A 25,921-nucleotide genomic window follows, 5' to 3' on the forward strand; every position below is an offset into this window, starting at 1 on the left:
CCTTAGGATGGAAGGTCTGAATTTCTTTTTGCCTATTGCAAGCCATGAACACTGGAAAAGGTGACTGGTTAGGCCCCGAGAGCTCACAGTCCTTTTGACTCCCCTCATGGTAACTGCTGGCATGATAAATCTGAACTGAAACTCTCAAAAGGTGAAAAAATTGAATTAAATATGTGAGAAAGGAAACGAGCAGGATTTTTATTTCTATTTTAAAGGATGGAGTGAATGATCAACCAAGCAATAATGTTGCTGTGCAATGATACAATGATGCTCAAGGCGTGACAGCAGATTCACCAGTGAGGTGTTGCTGGAGTCAAAAACATTGGTTAGGTGTTGCTGATTTTTAAGGTGAAAGAAAACACAGGTTTTTGGATGGAGGAAGACTTTACCTAAATAAAGTAGGAAATTGCTGGAGTGAGGTCATTACAGTGGTACCTCGGGTTAAGTACTTAATTCGTTCCGGAGGTCCATTCTTAACCTGAAACTGTTCTTAACCTGAAGCACCACTTTAGCTAATGGGGTCTCCTGCCGCTGCTGCACCGCCGGAGCACGATTTCTGTTCTCATCCTGAAGCAAAGTTCTTAACCCGAGGTACTATTTTGGGTTAGTGGAGTTTGTAACCTGAAGTGTATGTAACCTGAAGTGTATGTAACCCGAGGTACCACTGTAGTCCATTTGCCAGCCATTCCATGTTCTATGACTGGTAAGGATGTGTGTGGCTCCTTCCCAACCCTTTCCCCTAGGAACCAGTAGTCAGTATCAAACCTGCCATTTCTTGTATGCTGAGCCAGTCAGGTTCCATTGACCTATAGTTTCATGTAGTGGGTCCAACAGCTAAGAAGGTGGTTTCTGCCCATGCTGTAGAGGGAAAGGTAGCCCATCTAGAAGAAAAGTCTGATCCTAATCCTCCACTGCCCTGCAGGATATCTTCTGGAAAAGAAAAGGCTAAGGAGTAAAACCCTATACAAATCTGGAGTGGAACCTCCTTCCAGCAACTCCTGTAAGGTAAAGGTAAAGGGACCCCTGACCATTAGGTCCAGTCATGGCCAACTCTGGGGTTGCGGCACTCATCTCGCTTTATCAGCCGAGGGAGCCGGCGTACAACTTCCGGGTCATGTGGCCAGCATGACTAAGCCGCTTCTGGCGAACCAGAGCAGCGCACGGAAACACTGTTTACCTTCCCACCAGAGCGGTACCTATTTATCTACTTGCACTCTGACGTGCTTTCAAACTGCTAGGTTGGCAGGAGCAGGGACCGAACAACGGGAGCTCACCCCGTCATGGGGATTTGAACCGCCGACCTTCTGATCGGCAAGTCCTAGGCTCTGTGGTTTAACCCACAGCGCCACCCGCGTCCCATAGCAACTCCTGTAGCTGGTGCCAAACTTATTGCTCTGCTTTTCTTTGGACCATATCAGCAAGGCCAAAAAGGGGGAGGTCTTGTCTGGTCACCCAGGACCTCCACACGCACTGCTCAGGCTTATACTCTGGTGAGGTCACGTTGGTGCTGCCAACACAGTGGTTTGACTTCACCCCCAGGGGCAAACTCCAAATTAAAATAATTTTTTTTCTTACCTGCACCGATAGTAATTGTTTGGATAGGGGGCTTTTATCCATTTCTACAGTCACACAATCAATCCATCATTCAAACACAAAAATAAAAAAGGCACACAAAAACATAAAAAATAGCAAAAACAAAAGACCAAATATCACCTCAGAACACTACAATCAGAAACAGAAGGCTTTAATTATGATGGGGCAGGGGAGACTTAAATTTGCTGCTTAAGGGTAAAACGAGAGGGGGAAAGCCTTCATTACGATGGGTTTTTTAAAAAATTGTGGTGCAAGGGTAAAATGAGAGGGGGAAAGCCTTATTTACGATGCGGGGGGGGGGGGACTTAAATTTGCAGCTTAAGGGTAAAAACGGGATGGGAAAAGTCTTATTTATGATGGGGCGTACTTAATTATGCTGCTTAAGGGCAAAACGAGAGGGGGAAAGCCTTAATTACTATGTGGGGGACTCAAATTTGCTGTGTAAAAATGGAAGCTCAGGAGCACATTCGGCTACCTGGGCAAAGTTCAAAAACTGGAACACCTTCTTCGGGTTTGCAGCATTCGGGTTCTGAGTTGTTCAGGAACTAAGATATTTGGAAACCGAGGTACCACTGTACAAAAGTTTTCCTATCACTGACCTGTACTGATTGCTGTCAGTTAAGAGTTTAGATTCATATTGGCTCTTTAGAAAATCAGAGGCCATAGGTATGGTTACAGCTTCAGGCTGCCAAGCAATTCAACAACTTGTTTTTGGCTTGGAAGATTGGATCCATCCTCTGATTCTCCTCTTTCAATTTAGACTCCTAGGTAGTAGACTCTTCCCGATTCTCTGATTGACACATCCTTTGCCACATCCTTTACTACTTAATCTCAGTCACTCTTAGTTGCAATGATCAGGTCATCCACAAATGCTAGAACATAAGGACATCGTCCATTTTTGTGTTTTGTGTACAAACACTTGTCTGTGTGACCTTGTGTATGAACTGTGTGAGCTGTATGAACATGCGATGAAACTTCTCATCCAATAGCAGCTAAATTAGATTTATTTGGTTTGACAAAACCATTCGGCTGCTTCATATAAATCTCTAAAGGTGTTCTAAAGTAGTGTATCTGAATACTGGAGCAAAAGTTTCATCAGTCCTCTCCAAACTTTGGAAGGAAGTCTTTCCCCACAAGCCTTGCTTTGCAGCACTGAACTTTGCCTTCTGCACCCTGCTTTATCTGGAGTACCCACTTACTTCCAATTGCCTTCTTCCCAGGAGGCAGCTTGGTCCTTGGTCCAGGTCTTGTTCTGGTGCAATGCATCAAACTCCTCCTGCATAGCATCTTTCCACAGAGGAGCTTCAGCGACTGGCATCTGCTCTATCTCTTCCCAGGCGGAAGGTTCTAGGGGCTGTACCAACCCTGCAATGCCGGATAGTCGCAGAGGTGGAACACTTCTGTTGAGTCTGTCAGACCTCTGGTTCTGGAACTGCATCAACATCCTCATATTCACCCTCCAGTGGTAGTATCTTGACATCACTCTCCATCTCATCCCCTCTGGTGGTGCTATTTGGAGCCTGGTCTTCTGCTGCTTCTTTCTGTTCATCATCTGTGCTAGAAGGTATAAAAGTAAAAGCTAGATCTGGACTGCTACGTATTGTGAAAAGTACAAAGGGTTTTGTGTTTCTTTCACTGACTGCTGAGAATAATCTATCACAGTTCCTCTTTTATCAGTTTTACTGTGCTCATCAAAATGAACCACATCTTACGCTGACCTTTCCTGTTTTTAAGTCCATAACTTTTATCATTTTTGCCCCCAGAAGCATATCTTACCATAATTCCTTGTTCTGCCCTGGAGTCTGGTTTGTGCCTGCTCTCTTTGTGTACAAAAGCATTAGCAATACTGCCAAATATACTTATGTGTGACAAGTTAGGTATTCTTCCATGCCAAAGTTCAAAAGGTGTGTGTAACTCCCTTGATTGGCAGTCAGTTTTGCAGATACACAGCAGTGGCTACCGCATCTCCCCACATGTACTTGGGAAGGCCTCCATCATTCAGCATGCATCTTGTTATTTCCAAAGAGACCTAAACCTTCTCTCTGCATCTGAGTTCTGTTCAGTGTTTGATTTTTTTGGGGGAATAAATGTGCTTTATTGATTAAGCTCAAAAATAAACATAACAGAAAGTGTGAATTACAACTTGAGAAAAAAAGAACAGAAAAAACCACAAGAAAAAACAGTAAAAACTTTTAAATAGGCCAAAATAGCAATCATCTTCTATTCTGTTATTCTGTATTTTATAGCTTTATACATGACTTCCTGTCAACACCCAATGCGTTTACTTTTTCTGCAAAACATTTGTAGATTTCATAATTCAATCAAATTTATCATACACCTTACATCTTTTTCACTAATCCTTTTCTCTAATTTTAATTCAAACACTGTATTGTTTACAGAGATCATTCAAATGCTGTCATAGTTGCCACACCCTGATTATAGTTCTGTAAATATTTTTTAAACATGTCCCATTTCTGAATAAAGCATTGATTTGAATTGCCTCTCTTGTCATCTGTGCCATCTCAACGTATTCTAGAAGTTTGTTTAAACACTCTGATTTGGAAGGAACCCTTTCCCCCTTCCCATTCATTGCAACCAGGGTCCTTGCAGCCGCAGTGCCATATAGAAAAATTTCCTTAAGCCCTTTTGGTATTTCTTTATCTAAGATACCTAGAAGGAAGGCCTCCGGCTTTTTTGGAAAAGATACTTGCATCATTCTTTTCAGTTCATCATTTATGATATTCCAGAATTCTTTAATTTTTATACAGAGCCACCACATGTGGTACATATTTCCTTCTGTATCTCCACACCACCAGCATGTGCTCAGGATATTTTTATACAGCTTAGATAGCTTTGACAGCGTCAAATACCACCTGAACTGCATTTTCATGAGATTTTCCTTAATATTATAACAGGCTGTAAATTTCATATTCGTTTTCTACAAATTTTCCCAATCACTCATCAGAATAGTATGACCAACGTCCTGGGCCCACCTAATCATCACTTATTTGACCTCCTCCTCCTTGACTTCCCAGTCAAGGAAGAGTTGGTACATTTTAGGAAGTATCTTAGTTTTATTATTTAACAATTGTTTCCAATTTAGAGGGTTCATTGGCAAAGCCCTTCTTTTTATCAAGTTTAAAGGTCTCGTTTAGTTGGAAGTACTGTAGCCATCCTGAAAAATGTTCTTTCATATCATCATACTGCTTTAACTTTAGTTGGGTGCCTTCCTCCATTAATAATGACTTATATGTGAGCCAGCCTACCTGCATGTTTACTTTACTTTACTGCATTAGCCTCCAAGGGGGGGATCCACCATGGGGTTTTAGGTTCAATCAGGTCTTTATATTTTATCCAAACCGTATATAATAATATGATTATTTTCTAATAATATGATTAAAAAATCCCTTGTGTGCCTTAGTCTTGTCGTAGTTAAGGTAGGCATGCCAACCAACCAAAACAATTGTCATGCCCTTCCAAATCAACCAAGCTCATATTTTGGAGTAGACATCAATGCCTTATCCAGAATAGGTAGGCTGCCTCATAATAAAGCTTCAGGTCCGTTTGTGTAGCTCCCTTGGTTGGCAGACAGTTTTGGAGATACACAGCAGTGGCTACTGCATCTCCCCACATGTACTTGGGAATGTCTGCATCAGTCAGCATGCATCTTGTCATTTCCAAAGAGACCTAAACCTTCTCTCTGCATCTGAGTTCTGTTCAGTGTTTGAAATTAACCAGGCGCCAGTAGCATTTTGTGACAAGCAACTGGCCTTTTGAAAAGCAGGGAAAAGGATGATGATGATGATGATGATGATACCCAGCCATCTGGCTGGGTTTCCCCAGCCACTCCGGGTGTCTTCCAGCTTAATATTATTAATAATGTTAATAATAATTTATTGAATTTTGAAACATAATAAAACGTTAAACATTAAAAACAGAGTTGCCTTCAGATATCTTCTAAAAGTTGTACAGTTCTTTATCTCCTTGACATCTGATGGGAGGGCATTCCACAGGGAGGGCGCCACTGCTGAGAAGGCCCTCTGCCTGGTTCCCTGTACCTCTCGCAGGGAGGGAACAACCAAAAGGCCTTTGTAGGTGGACCTCAGTGTCCGAACTGAATGATGGGGGTGGAGACTATATATCCCCTTCAGGTGTACTGGGCCAGGGTTGTTTAGGACTTTAAAGGTCAGCACCAACACTTTGAATTGTGCTCGGAAACATACTGGGAGCCTTTAGGACCAGTGTTGTATGGTTCCAGTGCCAAGTTTGGTGCCTAACATCTCCATCTGGCTGGCTGGCGTGGCTGCAATGCTGCACCATTCAGCTGGACTTTGGGGCAGCAGGGCACAAAAAGATATGCCTGTTTTGCTGCTGCACAAATCACCTGGTCAACAGGGTAGCATGGCACCAGAAGATGCACGTCCTTTGGTGCCGCAGTGCCCTATGGATTTCCTGGCTCACGCAGCACTGAAAGAAAAATGTATTTTGGTGCTGCATGAGACAGTTGATTTGCCACAGCTGGCCAGTCACTCCAGCTTGTTGGGTTTCAGCGGCTCCACTTCCTCCATGAGGCTGGCATTCTCCCCGGCTCTCCCTGTTGCCAAAACATCTGCCAGTGCCAGGCCACTTCCTCCTCCTTTTTTCTTGCTAGGCGGAGGCCACCTGGGCCCAGCTTTGTTGGGGCTGAGGCAGTGACTCTCGAGTTCCAGGAGCAGAGGGCTGCTCCTGGCGGTGGCAGGGGAAGGTCAAAGGGAACAGCGGGCTGTCAACAGCCATGGCAAGAGCCATATCTGGATGCATGCAGGTGACCAACCCCCCCACTGCTCTGGATGCTGCCAAAGAGCTGCTTGGGGCTGCCGCCCGAAGCCCCGCCAGCAATGCAAATGTGGAGCTGCTCGTTCTGCTTTTTCAGCTTCTTCAGCAGCTCCCACAGCTTCTGCACTTTGGATTTAATTTCCTTCATGTCACCCTGCAGACCCAAACAACCCTACGACCCTATTGCCACACAAGACAGCAACAGGACTGCTCCTGCTGCCTCCACCTTCTCTTCCTCCTATTCGCCCTCCCTCTGTCAGGTGAACCTCTCCCCCCCCCCCAGCTCAGAAGGTTGGACTGGGCCGAGTCAGCTGCACACACAGGAGCTGCAGGGCGGCAGCAAGAGTAGCCAGGAGAGGTGAGCCTTCACTTCCCGTCCAGCCATGTAGGGGGCCCTGCCTTCCTTAGGCCTGCTCTGGAGACAGCTGGCTGCCTCAGCATTGATGGAAAGGAGAGGTTCTGTGCCAAATTTCTGGATCTGCTTCATCCTTCTGGCATTAGTGTGCCACATTTGCAGACTGGGGTCCTGAAAGATTGGTCTCATATACACCATTAGTTAAGTGTGCCCCCATCTCTGGTCACTTGGCACTTCCCATATTTAAACAGCCTATCAAAACCTTTTCAGTCCAAAGCAGACACACTAAGCATGACATATTTCAATTGTGGGACATACAGGACCTGCTGCACAGTATTCTCTCAGTTCATTGCTTAGCTTGCAATTTAAGGTTCATGAACCTGTGCCACATACCTTTATGGTTTTGTGCTCTGCAATTTGGATATTACCATCTACTGATTGTTAATGCCTCCAAAGAAATTTTTATCATAACTCATATGTGAAGGACACCCAGAATCAATCAACCATTTGTTTCATTTCTCATCATTAAAATTTGCAGTTAGATTCATCTGTTGTTCCCCTTATTTTGTCTTGGTTGCTTGTTTTCAGGGAATTTATTTGACTTTTGCGCTTTATAAAATTTGGCTAGGTATCCCTCTTTGTAGAAACTGTAGCAAACAACTTTTCTGGATATGGCCTTGACTCTCTTCTGGGATTGGGACACATAAATTGTGTCACTTCCATTCCTGATTCAAGAGTGTTTGCTCCTCTTCACATTTTCCTCTTAGGTGTCCAACTGCATCACCAAATGGTAAGTTTGGAATGTTATAGCCATGTGAACTATAAACATAACAAATGTGCGTCCTAGTGACCCCAGGAAATAACTAATTTTGCATTCCTCATCCATTTTGTATTAGGAAATTTATATCTTTTCAATAATGGTTAGGAACTGTGTTTCATGATTCTTACAGTCCTTCTTGGATTCATGCCCTAAATGAATCCCTCATGATGTGAGTGCTTGCTTGTAAATCCAAATGCCTTTTCCAAGTTCTGAAGCATCTGAGCATCTGTTTTTCTCTCCTTTGTGTGAATCATTTGGGCATCTGTGGGATTTTCCTAGATAATAGACACTGCTAATTTATTTTGCTCCTCCCATAACTTTAAGACTTCAGCCTCACCAGGTTTGGCTCTCTTGATACAATCTAAAATACCCCTCTATCAAATCTGGTTCTCAGTCATCTCCTCCACTGCATGAAATTTCCTTCTGTTGACTTGGGTAACTTGGGGCTTTCCTCCTCAACTAAATTCTTCCTATTCATGTGCACATTTGTTTTTCCAGGCAGCCTGCTTGTCCATTCTGTGTGAAATAGAGTTAATAGGTTGGTTAACATTGTCTGCCAGTGTTCCTGATGTTGCAGGTTTATTTTGGCACTGTTGGTGCTTTTCATGCATGTCTGGTGGGGAAAAGCATTGCTAGTCAGTCATTGTGACTGGCAGTTTCCAAGGATGGTGTATGAGTTAACTGTAAATGTTGTGACATGCAAGCCTTGATTCACATGAGGAAGGAACTCATACAGAATAGTGCCATTTAGATTGCCTGGAAGAAGGAAGGAGAAATACTGTATTTTTCGCTCAATAACACGCACCTGACCATAACACGCACATAGTTTTTAGAGGAGGAAAACAAGAAAAAAAATTCTGAATGAAACAGTGGATGTATCATTTTTGTGCTTCATGCTGTGGCCACAGACATGTCATTTGACGGTGAGTTTGGGGTAGCCCAGTGCAAAGATCATAAGAATCCATGTGGATCTGTGCTTTGTAACCACGTTTTTGCACCATTGCAGCCCCAGGCAACAGTGGGTGCGTGATTTTTTTGGTGCAGGCTGTAGCCATGGACATGCTATGTGATCTGATGGTGAATTTGGGGTGACCCAATGCAAAGATCCTGAGGATCCATGTGTGTCAGGGGTTTAGGAGCAGAAGCACGGGCAAGGGAGGAAACAGAGAGCGAAGGGGAGGAGGCAGAAGAAAAGATGAGTGACGACGACGACCCGAGATCTCCTAGTCTTTCCAGTGAATCAGAGGATTCACAGAAAGGAGCACCAGTGGCGAGGGCAAGGGGGGAGTCTAGGGGGGCACCCCAGGAAGACAGAGCCAGAGAGGACTCAGGGGGGAGCAGCTGGAAATCGGGACCAGCGTCACCGCCAGGAAGCAGGGAAGAGGAAGGGAGCCAGGGGGGAAGCGCTGGCAGCTCACCACAGGAGGGAGGACATGAGTCAGGAGTGGCCACACCTCCACAGGAGGGAGGACATGAGTCGGGGATGGCCACACCTCCATCGGGGAGCGAAGAAACGGTTGAGAGGAAAGTGGAAGGTTGGGCGCGCGCGCCAAGTTCAAATGCAGAGGAAGGCGGCGCAGTAAGCAGCCCCGAAAGAGAGCCAGGTCCTAAAGCCCGGCGCAAGGAGGCAGGAGGGTCTGGGTCAGCGTCAGAAGAATCCCGGAAGGAAGAAGCCCCGGGGGGTAGAGGGACCCAGAGGAGGACAGTCAGGCGGAAAAGGTGGAGCAAGGCTAGGATATTAAGTTGGTGCACACGGGGCGGAGACTCAGACGGAGCTTCGCCGATCTAGCTACTAGACGTAGAGTTGCGCGCAGCAGCGTGAGAATGGAAACTGTAATTCAATAAAGACTTTTACTTAATGACCGCTGGCTAGCGTGATCCTCTGTGAGCTAGGATCTTCAAGCAGCTCTGACAGTAAGCTCTGTCTGACTTGTGGGCATCTACAGCCTCGAGGAGGGGAGGGACACAGGTGCCTACTAGCAAGCTCACGAACGGCAGACGACATGACGGCTGAGCAGCAGATAGAGGAACTCAGAAACGCGGTGGCACAACTGAACGCCGAGGCTCTAGCATCCAGGAAGAGGGAGGAGGAAGCAGCCGCAGCCTGCAGGGATCTCCAGGTCAGGTTAGACGTGCTGACAAAGCAGACACCCCGGCAGGAGGGCATTGGGTTGGCGAGACGGACAGGCGGGCTGGTCTCTCACTTCGATGGGAACCTGCAACAGTATCCCAACTTTAGAGCCGACGTACTGTGCGCACTGCAACTGCTGCATAAAGACTTTAGAGATGAACAAGAGAGAGTGGGGTTCATCATGTCCCATCTGCATGGGGATGCGAGAGCATGGCTACGCAATTTATGGAGAGATAAGGATCCGGCGCTACAGAATGCAGATGCCTTTATTAAAGCAATGGATGGGTGTTTTTTATCAAGTATTGACGTGGATCTTGCACGGAAGGAGGTGCATGGGCTGAGACAAGGGAGGGCCAGCGTCAGGCAGTACCATGCCCGCTTTTTCGCCTTGGTCAGTGCCCTGGAATGGGACAGAGATTCGGCTCCTGTAAGAGACCTCTTTTGGGAGGGGCTGCATAACTCGATTAAAGATGAGATCGCCAGGGGGGAGAGACCCCGAACCACCCAGGAGGTCGTTCAGAGGGCACTGGCAGTGGGGGTGAGGCTGGAAGGACGTCCGTGGAACAGGGACGAAGGGCGTGGAGGGCGCGAACCAGCCGGGGGCCCCTCCTTCTTTCCCAGGGAAGCAGCGCGGGCGCAATCCACGCCTCCGCCAGGAGGAGGAGCCGAACCTATGGAGGTGGGAGGTGCAAGGGCTCAGTCAGCAACCAGAGCCCTAGCACCAGCAGCAGTGAAAGCGAAGCCTCCTAGAGGGAACAGGAAGTGTTACGTCTGTGAGGAGCCAGGGCATATGGCGAAAGAGTGTCCCCAGAGGCCCCACAAGCTCACTGCAGCCTCAGCAATGGTGACTGCAGCAACACAGCAAGGAGGACCACAGCAGGGAAACGAGGCTGTCTGGCTGGAGGAAGAGGCACTGGGGCCCAGCCAGACGTGTTAGTGACGCAGTCCCCAGCGATTTTACAGCCCGTGAACCCCCTCCCGCCCAAACCAGTAGTGAGGCTCACAGCGTCTCTCCAACTGCCCAATGGAATCACCATGGACGTGCCAATCACCATTGACTCAGGCAGCAATGCGGACTTTATAGGGCAGGACTTTGTCGACAGGCACGCTGTGCAGTTGCTGCCGGCCACACTGCCCCTGCAGGTTGTCACGGTGGATGGCAGGGAGCTGCTCGGGGGGCAAGTGGTGAAGCAGACGCCACCAATGGTGATGCGACTTGGGAATCACAGAGAAATCATCAGCTTCAACGTCACTCGACTATCTGACACGCCCATTGTATTGGGCATGAGTTGGCTGGACAAGCACAGCCCAGCGATGGCTTGGTACCAGAGGCAGCTGACCTTCGGCTCTTCCTTTTGTGCTGAACACTGCATCGTGCCCAGGCAGGAAGGAGAGGAAGAGGAGTCACAGCTGCTGCTAGGCACGCTGCAAGCGATTCCACACAAGTACGCTGAATTTTTGGAAGTTTTCTGCGAGAAGGAGGCAGACAGGCTACCCCCTCACAGACCATATGACTGCAAAATTGACCTGCTGCCGGGGGCGGCGCTGCCTAAAGGGAAACTGTATTCCATGTCAGAGGACGAACTGCAGGAACTCAAAGAGTTCATTGACCATAATTTGCAACGCGGCTTCATCCGGGAGTCCAGGGCAGTGGGGGGCAGTCCCGTATTCTTTGTTAAGAAGCGGGACACGCCCCAGAAAAGACTGGTAGTGGATTACAGGATTTTGAACAGTCTGACTAGGCCATCGGACTTCCCCATGCCCCGTATTGACGACCTCCTCGCAAAGGTACGGAAGGGCAGAGTGTTCACCAAGTTGGACCTGCGGGGGGCGTACAACCTCATTCGCATGCGGGAAGGAGATGAGTGGAAGACAGCCATGTTCACGCCACTGGGGACCTACGAATATAGAGTTATGCCTTTTGGATTGCAAAATGGCTCCCACGTTTTTCAAGCGTTTATGCATCACGTGTTGGCGGGACTTCTCTACAAGACGTGCGTCTGTTTCTTAGATGACATCCTGATCTTTTCGGAGTCGCAGCAGGAGCATGACGGACACGTCAAGGAAGTGCTGAGCAGGCTAAAGCAACATAGGCTCTACGCCAAGCTGGAGAAGTGCCAATTTGACGTGCCGGAGGTGGATTTTCTGGGCTACAAGCTGTCTGACAAGGGGCTCGCCATGGACAGCGCCAAGGTTCGAGCGGTGTTGGATTGGAAGAGTCCGCGCAACCGGAAGGAGGTCCAACGGTTTGTCGGCTTTGCGAACTTCTATCGCAAGTTTATCAAGGGCTTCGCGATGCAGACAGCGGCCATCACTGACACGCTCAGCTCCAAGAAGAAGAAGTTCGTTTGGACAGCGCAGGCGGAGCAGTCCTTTCAGGCACTCAAGCGTCTCTTCGCGTCGGAAGAGCAGCTGCTTCATGTCAACCCCAGCAAGCCGATGAGGGTGGAGACAGACGCCTCGGACAGAGCCGTGGGGGCGGTCCTGTTGCAGAAAGACCCGCAGGGGGTGTGGCGACCGGGAGCGTTTTACTCCAGGAAGCTCAGCAAGTCCGAACAGAACTACACCATCTGGGACAGGGAGTTGCTGGCCATTCACGCAGCGTTCAAGGCGTGGAGGCACTTTCTGATCGGCGCCAAGCACACGGTGCAGGTTTGCACGGACCACAAGAATCTAGAGCACTGGCGCACGGCACAGTTCCTGAACCAGAGGCAGATACGTTGGGCTGAGTTCTTTGCAAACTTCGACTTCCGAATTGAGTATGTCCCGGGGGACACCAACATCATGGCAGACGCTCTCTCCCGTAAGCCACAGTATCTGGAGGACGCAACGCCAGCGGCCGCCATGCACATCTTCGCACCAGCAGTGTGGGCGTGCGCCGCGGCGACCGTGGACCTAGAGGCGGTGCGACGTGCGTTGCAGGAGGACTCCTTCGCACAAGCAAAGATGGCAGAGGTGCAAAGGGGCAAGGCAGCGGCCGACGGTTTTCGGCTACGAGATGGATTGCTCATCCGAAAAGGGGCCATCTACGTGCCGGGAGACGAACTTCGAGCCAAGGTGCTGCAGCAGCTGCACGACGCGCCCACGGCCGGGCACTTTGGCAAGGAGAAGACGGTGGAATTAGTAGCCAGGGATTTCTGGTGGCCTGGAATGAGAGGGGAGGTCGCAGACTACGTGGCGAGGTGCGACACCTGCCAGAGGGCCAAACCAGTGCACAAACCGCCGGCCGGACTGTTGGAACCGCTGCAAACTCCGGTCGAACCTTGGGAAAGGGTGGCTCTGGACTTTGTCACGGATCTGCCCAGCTCAAGGGGCAAGACGGCAGTGCTGGTGGTGGTGGACCTGTTTTCCAAGATGGCGCATTTCATTCCGTGTGCGAAGGTGGCCACGGCGGAGCAAACCGCCAAACTGTTCATAGACCACGTGTTCAAGGTTCATGGTCTGCCACGGTCTATTCTGTCCGACCGGGGGCGGCAGTTCATCTCGAATTTCTGGCAGAAGCTGATGGGCTTCCTGAACGTCAAGATCAACCTGGCGTCGGCGAGACACCCGCAGACCAACGGGCAAGCGGAGCGGGTCAATGCCATCATGCAGCAGTACCTGAGATGTTATGCAAATCAACAGCCTGCGACGTGGGTGGATTACCTACCGCTTGCCGAGTTCGCCTACAACAACACGAAGCACGTGTCCACGGGGGTCACGCCGTTCTTCGCCAACAACGGAAGGCACCCCAGAACCTTCCCGGGACTGGAAAGAATGGGGGAGGGGGAGCCGCAGACAGCAGATGCGTTCGCGTCGCAGCTGCAGGAGGTCCACGATCAGCTGAGGCGCCACCTGGAGCTGGCCAAGCACGCATACAAGGTACAAGCGGACAAGCACAGAAGGGTTGGAGAAGAGCTCCACGTGGGAGACTGGGTTTGGTTAGCAGCCCACGCAGTGCCGGCCAGGTCGTTGGCCAAGAAGAAACTAGGGCATAAGCAACTGGGGCCCTACCAAGTCGAAGAGCAGGTCAACCCGGTAGCTTTCAGACTGGCACTTCCGGAGGGTTCCAGAATGCATCCGGTATTCCACAGATCGGTGCTCACTCCCTACAAGGCACCGCACAGGTTCCAGGAACCCGGAACAGCGCCGAGTCCGGTCAGAGACAGAACAGGGCACGCGGGAGTGGCACAGAAGGAGCGCATCAACGAAGTCACTGAGATTTTGGACTCCAGATGGGGGGAAGAGGGGGTAGAATACTTTCTCGCCAGGGAGGGCACCCCGGCCAGTGCGAACAGCTGGGTGCCGGGCTACGCCTTGGACGAACCTCTCCTCAAAGACGAGTTTCATGCCCTCTTTCCCCATAGACCTATGCCAGCAGAATATTTTGACGACTGGCTTTTCACGCCCACACTTTCGGCCAGCACTTTCCGGGGTTTCGACTCGGACGAGGACCCGACACAAGACGTCCGTTCCCCGGAGGGGTCACCCTCGGGATCTGCATCAGAACCCTCGTATTGGTGGGACGATAGGCCAGAGGAGCAGTGGCGCAGACGGTGGCTGGAAGGCCCAGGACGAGCAACACCGACAGGAGGAAGTGAGGGAGAGACGGACATGGACGTTTTCGGGGACGACCCTGGTTTCGAGCACGGCGGCACAGAGATGGAAGCGGAGGTGACTGTCGTCGACGAGAGCGGGGAGGAAGACCCGGGAGACTTCAGATGGAGGCCTGCCACGGGAAGCGACCGATACCCGACGTTCGTCCCTTTGCAACAGCAGCCCCCAGCTCCAGCACCGGAAGGAGGGGAGGGGGGAATGGGGGGCTTCGAGGGGGGGATGGATGTCAGGGGTTTAGGAGCAGAAGCACGGGCAAGGGAGGAAACAGAGAGCGAAGGGGAGGAGGCAGAAGAAAAGATGAGTGACGACGACGACCCGAGATCTCCTAGTCTTTCCAGTGAATCAGAGGATTCACAGAAAGGAGCACCAGTGGCGAGGGCAAGGGGGGAGTCTAGGGGGGCACCCCAGGAAGACAGAGCCAGAGAGGACTCAGGGGGGAGCAGCTGGAAATCGGGACCAGCGTCACCGCCAGGAAGCAGGGAAGAGGAAGGGAGCCAGGGGGGAAGCGCTGGCAGCTCACCACAGGAGGGAGGACATGAGTCAGGAGTGGCCACACCTCCACAGGAGGGAGGACATGAGTCGGGGATGGCCACACCTCCATCGGGGAGCGAAGAAACGGTTGAGAGGAAAGTGGAAGGTTGGGCGCGCGCGCCAAGTTCAAATGCAGAGGAAGGCGGCGCAGTAAGCAGCCCCGAAAGAGAGCCAGGTCCTAAAGCCCGGCGCAAGGAGGCAGGAGGGTCTGGGTCAGCGTCAGAAGAATCCCGGAAGGAAGAAGCCCCGGGGGGTAGAGGGACCCAGAGGAGGACAGTCAGGAGGAAAAGGTGGAGCAAGGCTAGGATATTAAGTTGGTGCACACAGGGCGGAGACTCAGACAGAGCTTCGCCGACCTAGCTACTAGGCGTAGAGTTGCGCGCAGCAGCGTGAGAATGGAAACTGTAATTCAATAAAGACTTTTACTTAATGACCGCTGGCTAGCGTGATCCTCTGTGAGCTAGGATCTTCAAGCAGCTCTGACAATGTGGATCCGTGCTTTGTAACCACGTTTTAAGTGGGGAGGGAAGGAAAAACATAGAAGGGACAAGGCGCACCGAGAGGGGTGTGCGGAGAAGCAGCTGGCTAAGAATGCAGGAGAGGGGTTTTACCGGAGGGAGGAAAGGAAGGCAAAAGTTCCCCCCACGCACCCACCCACCCAAGCCAGCCAGCTGTCTCTCTCTCCCCCACACCTGCATGTTGCAGCACCGGAGCACGGAGAGGAATTAGAAGGAAGGACGCTCTGCTTACCTGGAGGGGAGGGGTTTTCTCTGCTCTTTGTTCCGTTTGAGCAAACACAGTAACAAACAGAAGCGGGTGGGCACTAAGACCCTGAGGCAGAATGCAGGAAAGCAGCAGCTTCCTCTTTTCAAGGCTTCCCTTCTCCGGACGATTGATATTTGCCTGATTTTTGCCTTCACTCGCACCTGTCAGCTCCAGGGACCACACATTCGCTCAATAACACGCACAGACATTTCCCCTTACTTTTTAGGAGAAAAAAATCTGCGTGTTATAGAGGGAAAAATATGGTAGTTAATGGAGCAGGCCTCTTCTTCAAGGAAGCTGTGTAGGGTCAATACTGGAACTTTAATTGGGCCTAGAAGTTAACAGTCAAAATGGGGCAACATGATCTCCCTATTGGAGCTCCTGATAACAGCTGGGTCTCAGCATTCTGCACTGGTAGAAGCGTTTAGACCATTTTAAAAGGCAACCATAACATGTTACAATAATCCAAAATAAACTTGATCAGAGCTTAAATGAGAGCCGCTGAATCCCACTTCCAAAGGCTTTTGCAGCTGGGAAGTTCTATTAAATACCTTGATAAGAGAGACTTTTCTCACTTTTAGCAGCCCTCCAAGGGATTACTTTTCTAACTCTGTTTTGGATCATCCTCTGGAAAATCAGCCAAGGGGCTCCTGACTGCAGGAAGAGCACACAAGGTCAAACTAGGAAAGACCAAGAAAGTATGATACAGCTTTTACTGAATCCACACCTTCCTTTTCCCTAGACAAGGAAATGCAAATTATGAACACCTACTATAGGATGGAACCAATATTTGTGAATTTACCCTCCCCATTGTAGCCCTCCCCCACTGCCTTCAACCTTGTTCTGGAAGGTCCCTCAATTCTCTGGAGCCCATTTCTGGGAGGGGATGAAGCTGGCAAATACTTCTTCCCTCTTTTTCCATTAGTGGAAGCACCCACTGGATCACTCCATGAACACAAGGCCATCAATGGAATTACACCCATATAAAGGAAAAATACATTATTAAGCTGTTCCCCGCCCCCGTACTATGCAATGTCTGCTTTCAGTAGACGCTTATAATTTAATGTTGAACTTAAGTAACTTTCTAAAAAAGCAGTTATAATTTTCATGCATAAGGTAGATCAGGAAGTTTATGTTTCAGTGCTGGCATAAGTCTAAAACATTGGAGTGGGAGTGCTGAGCAGCATAATTCACATACTTTTAAAAATGGCACACCTGGAACATAATCCAGCCAAAATTAAATCAGTTTTAGATTGATTTCAATAGGAACAGCTGCTTAACTGGTAACATTAGTTAGCCTAATATTGTGCCTTCATTGATGCTTAGCTCTTCCCACAAGATCAGTTTAACCTAAAATTCCTTACCTTTTTATTAGATTGCACCTCATGTTAGCTGTTTGTTGGGTTATCAAGTTGCAAACATAAATTGATTCACCAACAGATTGTTACCACTTTGCCTCTGATCAGAAGGCAAGGTGAGTAGAAAGCACTGCAACTGATCAAGACTGATCAAAGATATAGTTCATGATGTAATGCACAGAGGAGGAAGTGTCTCTGCAGACCTTTAATTCTGCATCTTCTAGTAACCACTGCAAATTTTCTGCACTCTGGAAGTGGGGCATTCGGGACTGAGGTCTTCTTTGTTTTTGGCAAAGCTCAAAACAATGGACAGCAGATGTTTCAATCATTTACCCACCACCCTCTGGTTGCCTACCTCTTGTGGGGAATGTCTGCAGCAGCTTTAAACAAGGTAGAAGCCCATGACGCAGTAGTGTCAACCTGAAAGCTACACTTGGGGAACTGAATAGGCTTTTGGGTTCCAGCCAGCAAGTGGAATGGGGTGGGGTGGGGAAAAACAAGGTGGCAATTCAACTGGCTGGTAGCAGGAAGCTATCAGTTACTCTACACACGTCACTCCACTTCCTGGTTGGCTACCAGCTGCTCTCTTTTACATCAACAATGGAACAACCCAAGGGTAGACCAAACACTTCTTTTATTTCAAACTCTGTTAAGCTTTGTGTACTTGTTCAACCTGCTGAGAAGGGTATCCAAGTGGCAGATAATTACAGATATCATAAACAAATTTAACTTGAAACACTTCACATTTTACAGGATAATCCTGTCCTATGTGCGGTAATTTATTGATGCTGTTATCATATTGACTATTATTCATAGCCCTCTTAGTCTTATTGTACTAGAGCATTCCATAGAAAATGTATTATCCTACTATATAAAGGATCAATTAATCAGAAAAGTCAAATCTGATTTTTTTTTGGGGGGGAGGGGAGTTTGAGGGTGGGGTTTCTTTTTTTTCCCTTTTGTAAATCAACCTTTCCTATGATAGCTCATTTCTGTCAGCAGAGAAATTAATTTTGGGAGCAGGGTGATGGTGGAATCAAACAAAATGCCATGTAACTTTCTTACTCAGAAGTAGATTAAAATATATTAAGTTTTTTGTAGCTATATGTAGATATAGGACATAATTCAAATAGGTCAGTTTATGTAATGCTAAACCATGGTTTGGTGTTATGAGAACAAGCCTTGTGCTCATGTGCTTTGATTAGTTATGCTGTAGTTTGTGGAAAACCATAGTTTGCTGTGACATTTGGGGGGGAAAGCAAACTATGGTTTACATTCTCCCTCTAAACTATTGCTTAAGCTGGTCTGAAATTCTGGTTTGGAGGGCAAACATAAGTTTGCGGATTTGGATGAACAGTAAATTATGGTTTCTCAGCAACAAACTAGGAAATGACTAATCAGAGTGTGAAAGCACTGACTGTTTGCCTCCACTTTGTGATGTGCACAATTTGTCACCTGAAGCGGCTTTTTACATTCCTATAACTTGTTATGCACCAATTCAGCCCACTGGAACTGAATACTGAGTCAAACTAGAGATTAAACAGGAGATCCAAAATCAAGGTTTTCTAGGAGCTAAAAGCAGCCACAGGAGGAAGAACTGAACTGAGGAAGGGATCGTGCACAAGAGGTTTTAACTGCTTGCTCCCATTCCATTTGCTTCGAACAGGGGATTCCTTCTCATAATATGCCTCAGAATGCCTGTTGCTGAGACCATGAGTGGGAGTGCGCTACTGCATCTGTGCCTTGCTTGTGGACTTCCACAGGCATTTGGATAGCCAGTGTGAGAACAGAGCTTTTGGTCTGATCTAGAAGTGCCCTTCCTATATCTAGTATCTATCTGCCTGTCTGTATAGCAATATCATAAATATATTAAAAATTAACTAATAATAATAATAATAATAATAATAATAATAATAATAATAATAATTTATTATTTATACCCCGCCCATCTGGCTGGGCCTCCCCAGCCACTCTGGGCGGCTTCCATAAAAACCAAAAATACAGTAAAATATCACACGTTAAAAACTTCCCTGAACAGGGCTGCCTTAAGATGTCTTCTGAATGTCAGGTAGTTGTTGTTCTCTTTGACATCTGGTGGGAGGGCATTCCACAGGGCGGGCGCCACCACCAAGAAGGCCCTCTGCCTGGTTCCCTGTAGCTTTGCTTCTCGCAATGAGGGAACCGCCAGAAGGCCCTTGGCGCTGGACCTCAGTGTCCGGGCAGAATGATGGGGGTGGAGACGCTCCTTCAGGTATACTGGACCGAGGCCAATATTTAAAGTACAGAATATGTGACAACATAATTCATATGAAGTCACAAATTCTTTATATATTCTGCTCTCATACATCTCCGCTTCATATTATCTACAACAAGGAGACACTCACTATTTTACTTTTCCAGGAATCTCCTGTCCTTTACATAATTTCACCAATTAATAGTAGTTTTAACAATTTCTAATTGTATTATGCTTGCATTTCAATATTTTGTATATAGTAGCTTGACTGCTGCTAGAGATTTAAGACTACATCTTGATTCTCACTCCCCTCCCCGACTACACAATCCTTCATGTAATAACAGGCCAGAAGAACCTGTGGAATAAAAATCCTAGTATTGCTCTGATGATTTCAAGGATATTTCCCCCAGACTTCTTAGCTTTTATATTCTCTCCACAGATGCATGAAATCTCATTACAGTACTAACAGCTGTGTTCAATCATTCCATAAATACTGTTTAACTTCCAAGGTATTAGGTGCCATTGTGATGCAAAGAAAATACTGCTTTGAGATGGTGAGACATGAAGTGTCGAACTCCCCCTCCATTGTCTTAGATTGTTTACAGGACAATCCTCTGCAAGTTTACCCAGAAGTAAGTTCCACCAGCTCAGTGGGGATTACTTCTGGGGAAGAGCGGTAAGATTGCAACTGTATACACACTTTCCTGGGACTGAGTCTGAGGAAACAAAGTGGTATGTATTTCTGCGTAGGCATGCAAAGAATTGCACTGTACAGTGGTACCTCAGGTTACATACGCTTAAGGTTACAGACTCCGCTAACCCAGAAATAGTGCTTCAGGTTAAGAACTTTGCTTCAGGATAAGAACAGAAATCGGGCTCCGGTGGCGCGGCAGCAGCAGGAGGTCCATTAGCTAAAGTGGTGCTTCAGGTTAAGAACAGTTTCAGGTTAAGTACGGACCTCCGGAACAAATTAAGTACTATACCTGAGGTACCACTGTATAGGACTTGATATAGGACTTAATTCTAGTGCAATCTCTCCCAAGTAGTATCTGATCTAGAAACTGCCTTTTTCTTTAAACTATGAAAACTGAATTTAATAAGTTCTTACTCATCTTGCTTGCCACTATTAAGAAGTGTTGGATTTGAAGATACTGAAAGAAAAAAAACAAAGAAAGATATGTTGGTCCATAAGAAAAAGCTTCAAAATCCAGAGTTGGGCAAATATACCTATTAGGAGCAATCAAAATGTCAAAGATAGGGAACAAGCTTTTGAGTTCTCCATATAACCCTCAAAATGCAGGCCGCTTTCAGGTGATAGAAATGTTTCCTTTGGCTTTAGATTCTTCCCCAAACAGTTATGTCTGGTATTCTCCAAGGCACAAAAAAGACCAAGGCAGTCAATTGAATTCACACACACACCAACTAGGAATGCCCTGAGAAATTTCACTAATCTTATATAACCACCTTCCTTCCCACAAAAATTCTGAGTTGTTTCTCCTGGACAAATTCTCCAAATTTATGTGGGACAAAGTCAATCACAGCTCTCATCTCAGGCAATATTAGCTTTCTCTAATTCCTCAAATCTTTTTAGTGGGCAGGAACCACCAAATTTTCTTAAAATGTTGCCTTGCAAGCAATGCAGTGCAACTGTGGTAGCAACATATAAGTAAGTTCTCATCTGCCTACAAACACAAGAACAGTCAATGTGGTGTATTGGCTAGCATGTTGAAATGTGGCCTGTGCGATCTGGATTCAAATCCCTAGCCAATCTGGAGATCTTAGGCAAATTACTGTCCCTCAAAACAAGGTGGTTCTGAAGATAAAATGTGATGACTTCATGTTCCTAATCTCCTTGGAGGAAGAGCAAGGTACAAATACAATGGATAGAATTATTCTAGCAACACGAAGGATCCAGGCCTCCATGTGCAGTGAAGAAATGACTCTGAAAACATTGGTATTTGAACAGCTGTTTGTAGCTTGATTATATCTAGGTTCTACACACTTCAGTAAGTGTTCCTGAACATGAACCATCTTTGGTTCCTAAGCAGCATGTGCAAACTTATTCTAAAATGGATGATGACCTCTTCATTGAGAGATTCCTTTGGCCCAGGCCCTAAGATTCTTACAAAACATCTGAAGATTAAAACCAATACAGTCTTGTTATTCAAGTTTTAACACTTTTAGCACAAGCTTCTTCTGAACTGAGAACTGTCAGAGCTCATTTGACTGATACTGCAGTATGCAAAATGTCTATTTTTTCCCCAACAAAACAATATATTTGTACATCAGAGAAAAGCAATTATTCATTTCAAGGAACTGTAGGCCTGAATGAAAGTGTTTCATTGCATATAAATTTATTAAAATTTAAACATTAAATTCAACATGTTAATTAGGACTGTGTGCCATGCACTGACACTGACAGTAAGAAATGGATCTCAACAACTGCTCTGCAGAGATATGTTCACTGGTATTATTTGCTCTTTGATTACTAATATATTTATAGCACTCTTAATTTAAGACTTTTCATTAAAAAAGGTCTTATATGGGCATTATGTAAATTTGCTTTATGTCTTTTACATCAGGACAAGTGCTACCAATTTAAAGGGGGGTGGTAAATAAAATGCATTTATATGTATGCCAAATGGTGCATAAGACTGCACAGTTAAATCAAATAAAGAAACACAATTTCATTTTAAAATATATAGATCACAGTTGAATTTATGCAAATCCATGATCTGCAAAACTGCAGAGTAACAGAATCGGTGCAATTTACCAGAAGCAATGGAGTCTTGATACAACAGAGAACATCATTTTCAGATTCCCCCCCCCCTTCCCTGCCACTTGCATATAGTCTGTTGTTTTACTGCTCCTACTTTTAAAAGTTCATTTTGCATGGATGCAACCCCAAAGCCAGGCAAGGAGAGGTGGTTGCCTCAAGAGATCTATTTCCAAGGCAGCAGGAGAGCAGAAGACAAACAGACTTGAGAAACGGAGTCTGTTAATCCATCAGCAAGTTCCGCTGGGGAAGCTGGCTGAGCCTTGAAAGAGAAGTGAGACACTGAGACCCCCTTCATGTTCTTGGCTCGGACAAACTGTCATTTAGCTCCTCCCCTCCTAGAATAATCCCCACAGCAAGCTTCCACCTGGTCCTTATGTAACAGTACTGTGTTCGTGTTAGGTAAGAAAGAGCTGCCAGTTGGATTTGCTGATCTTCCTGTTTCATCTTGATTCCTTTTAAAATTATGTCTCTTAAGATTATAAACTGTTCTTATAAAATGTAAACTACTGTGAGTGCTTTGGCATAACGGTGTCATGAAAATACCAAAACCAATAAGTGAAATGAACATCACATTCCTCTCTCTCACAAGAATATATCAAATTGATATTTCAAGGCAAAGCAGGTTTTCCACACCAATATTGTACTTGAAAGTAGTACTGGGTATTGATAAGCAGGTTAATACTTCTCCTTGAGAAACTAGATTTAAGTTCACTTCCACAATTTGCTTCAGCAGCATGGATAAACAGCACATCATAGTTACTGAATATCAGCATTGATACTTAAAAGTCCAGTCTGGACTTTGGAATAAAGATAATGATATCAAACTGCGTGGTTATCTACTCTGTACTCCTTGCTTAGACCTGAACCTTATATTTCCCTTGTAAAGCAATTAGAAGCTGCAATAAATTATATGCCAGGACAAAAAAGGCAAGCAATGTGAAAAAACAGACAAGTATAAAAAACAACAGGGAGCTTGTTGTGGGGAATTCTGTAGACAGAACATATGTAAGTTGTTATTTGTAAAGAAATGCTCAAGGAATAGCTAAGTCTGTATTCTGTAGTTTGGTAGGCTCCAAGAAGAAACTCCTGCATAGGAGCAATGGATTTTTTTACTGTGGAAATCAAGGCAGAAGCAGGTCTTTTCTGTCTGAATACAAACGGGGTTTGGGGTTGGGTAGTACCTCTGGTGTGGGACATGTCGTGCTCCTTCTGGCTTAGTTTGTCCATATTCGGTTCCCACCCTACACTCAGCTCTCACCTGTGGCTCCTAGGCTGTCAGCATGTGACAGCAACCATACCCCGGGAAACAGCTTCGACTGGCCAGCTGTTGGGTCTCAAAACCTCAATGAATTAGGGACTTCCCCTGCATGCGAGGACAAGCTTCAGCAGATTGAGTGGACGAGACCAACAGTGGGTCCAATGGGGCAAAACGGCAGTTTCTGCATGTGCTGTAGAGGGAAATGAGGGGTAGATGGGGCTCATCAATCTGGGAAGGGAGCCCATCTAAGAGAAGGAAAACTCTGATCCTAATTCCCCACTGCCTTGCGGCTATGCTCATTTATAAGAAAGGAGTAAACCCTGAGCAAAAATCTGCACCCACTGCCTTGTGGGACACCATTGGCTAAGGCTACGGAATAAACCATACACAAATCCAGAGTGGAGTTGCTAAAACAGCTGGATGGTGCCTTGTACGCCTCCTTCTGGCAAGTCCTGTAGCTAAGCTGGTGCCAAATGTATTGCTCTGCTTTCCTTTGGACGACACCAGCAAGGCACAGAGGGGGTTCTTGTCACCTGGATAGCCCAGGACCTCCATACACACTAACCAGGCTTCCACCCTGGAGAGGTCACCTTGCTGCTGCTCATGCAGAAAAAACAATGCAGCAGGCAGAAGTTATGAGTTACCAGTCCTTGCAGTCACTGTGTTTCTCCAGTAATTGAACTTCATTCCTGTCTCTCAAGACAGAGGCATTGCAACAGGTGCCCCTTTCCAAAGGAAAAGCAGAAGGACCTCCAGTAGACAGTTATGATTTTCCCATGCAGAAGCAGAGAATGCTAGATTTTTTTCTCCTTTCCTGCTGAACTAAACTTGATGCTGAATCTATTAGGCTAAAGTAGACATGTGGAAAATGTGGGGAATTCACTCCATTATCTTGCTGGTTTCCCAGCTTTCTTCCTGCCCTGTGGTTTTATGGTAAACCCATCTTTGTGTCCACAGGGTACATAATCTAAGTATTGATTCTGAGTGCGGATTAAGTAAATAAAAGGATCCACTAAGAATATTAAATGCATTATACTTACTAACATTCTCATGGTGCTGTTACTTCCCTTATCCCAAAATAAAGTTCTCTTAAACATATTTTGTTCTACTTCTGTTTCCCTCCATATCGCCATTCTTATCCCAAACTAAAAGAAAACAAACACAAATATTAATCATACAGATCCCAATTTATTTTTAGATCTCAATTATACCACAATTCAGAGAACAACATTATCAAGGTATAGTAGTGCAAACAGGCAGTAGTTGGCTACTGCTCCTATCTGCCTAGGTTATCTTCACTCAACAGCTGACCAAGGATGTATCCAAAGGATTGTCAATATGACTAAGTACTCTTATAGATTGTGGGTTTTTGATTACTGCTCCTTAGTATATAATTTCATGCACATTTGCACAGCCTTTATGTAGATAGCTCTCTGCAGTAGCTGTTGCCTTGTATTGTGCAACAGGATTTGGTGAAGTGGAAAGTGATTTCACACAAGAAGGGTCTATAGTTTTGAGAGAGAGATGGATTGAGGACATTGTTCAATAAGTCATTTTATTGTACTACTTCATTGTAAGGTATCCAATTGTTTTCTCAGAATAGACCCACCAAAATTAATGAACTAAATTTAGTCATGTCTATTAATTCCAGCAGGCCTACTCTGAGTGGAACTAACATTGGACAAAACCCTTAAAACAGTAATAAAAAAGAACAAACCACAGAAGTGTGCTGACAGTAGAATCCTGCTATGCAATGCAGGTTTGCAGTGATAATAAATTAGTTCCAGCCACTTCACAGAATTAGAACTGCAGAGTTGGAAGGGACCCCGAGGGGCTTTTAGTCCAAGGTGTTTGGACACCGAGTTTGACCTCCATTTGGTTCCTCTCCTAACACGATTTTATTTTGGAGGCACTGTGGGCAAATCCTGCGACCTCCACTAAACAACAGCTCTGAAATATACCAAGCAAAGATTTCATGGCACAAACTGTTCACACCAAACAGGAAGGACGGTCCCTTGAGACACACCTACCTGGGACCAAACCCCTTTCGATGCGACTTACTCGCGGGAAACAAGGCACGTGATCCGGCAGCGCGCCTGCAAATCCAAGGTTAAGCAATCCAACTGAAGCACTTGAAAAAGAACAAGAAGAAATCCAGTTGATTTTATCCGGTAGGAAACTTACGCAGGAGCTCTGCTCTGCACTTACTGCGGAGGTAGTCTAACTGGACTCGGCAGGGCTTACTTCTGAGTAACTGCACACAGAAGCAGGCCTCAACCAGGGGCGGAGCAGGGGGGGCAGTAGCCCCCGTCAAGCAAATACAAATACAGTGGTACCTCGGGTTAAGTACTTCATTCGTTCCGGAGGTCTGTTCTTAACCTGAAGCTGTTCTTAACCTGAAGCACCACTTTAGCTAATGGGGCCTCCCGCTGCTGCTCCGCCACCGCCACGTGATTTCTGTTCTCATCCTGAAGCAAAGTTCTTAACCCGAGGTACTATTTCTGGGTTAGCGGAGTCTGTAGCCTGAAGCGCCTGTAACCCGAGGTACCACTGTACTGAACTGACCTGGCAGTTAGTTCGGCTCGCCCCCCCCCCCCGCCCCGCTCACCTGCCCAGCGCCCGCGCGGCCCTGCCGGGCTTCCTTGCGAGTCAGGACCAGCCGGGACGCCCCTCCCCCCCCCGCCCGC

At 46.7% G+C, this 25,921-nt stretch overlaps 1 protein-coding gene across 9 annotated transcripts; it reads right to left on the reverse strand.

The window, feature by feature from the left end:
* Nucleotides 1–1,556: 1,556 nt before the first annotated feature.
* On the reverse strand, nucleotides 1,557–25,811 carry LOC310714348 (uncharacterized protein). Of its 9 annotated transcripts, none has more exons than XR_014529644.1 (5): nucleotides 25,265–25,621; nucleotides 24,275–24,379; nucleotides 20,306–20,348; nucleotides 7,157–8,339; nucleotides 1,557–3,145 (listed from the first exon to the last, which is right to left on the reverse strand). XR_014529644.1 is itself a non-coding variant. In XM_083519774.1 (4 exons), the coding sequence occupies exons 2-4, from the start codon at nucleotides 24,365–24,367 to the stop codon at nucleotides 2,789–2,791; spliced, it is 498 nt and encodes a 165-aa protein (XP_083375900.1). In that variant the 5' UTR covers nucleotides 24,368–24,379; nucleotides 25,265–25,811; the 3' UTR covers nucleotides 1,557–2,788. The 9 variants fall into 9 exon arrangements, 1 of the variants encoding a protein (XP_083375900.1); XR_014529645.1 differs by having other exon boundaries at nucleotides 1,557–3,150; XR_014529642.1 differs by lacking the exon at nucleotides 7,157–8,339 and having other exon boundaries at nucleotides 1,557–3,150; nucleotides 24,279–24,379; nucleotides 25,265–25,807.
* Nucleotides 25,812–25,921: the final 110 nt, after the last annotated feature.

This window comes from Podarcis liolepis, assembly GCF_965112155.1.
Source record: "Podarcis liolepis genome assembly, chromosome: 8".
Lineage (NCBI taxonomy): Eukaryota > Metazoa > Chordata > Lepidosauria > Squamata > Lacertidae > Podarcis > Podarcis liolepis.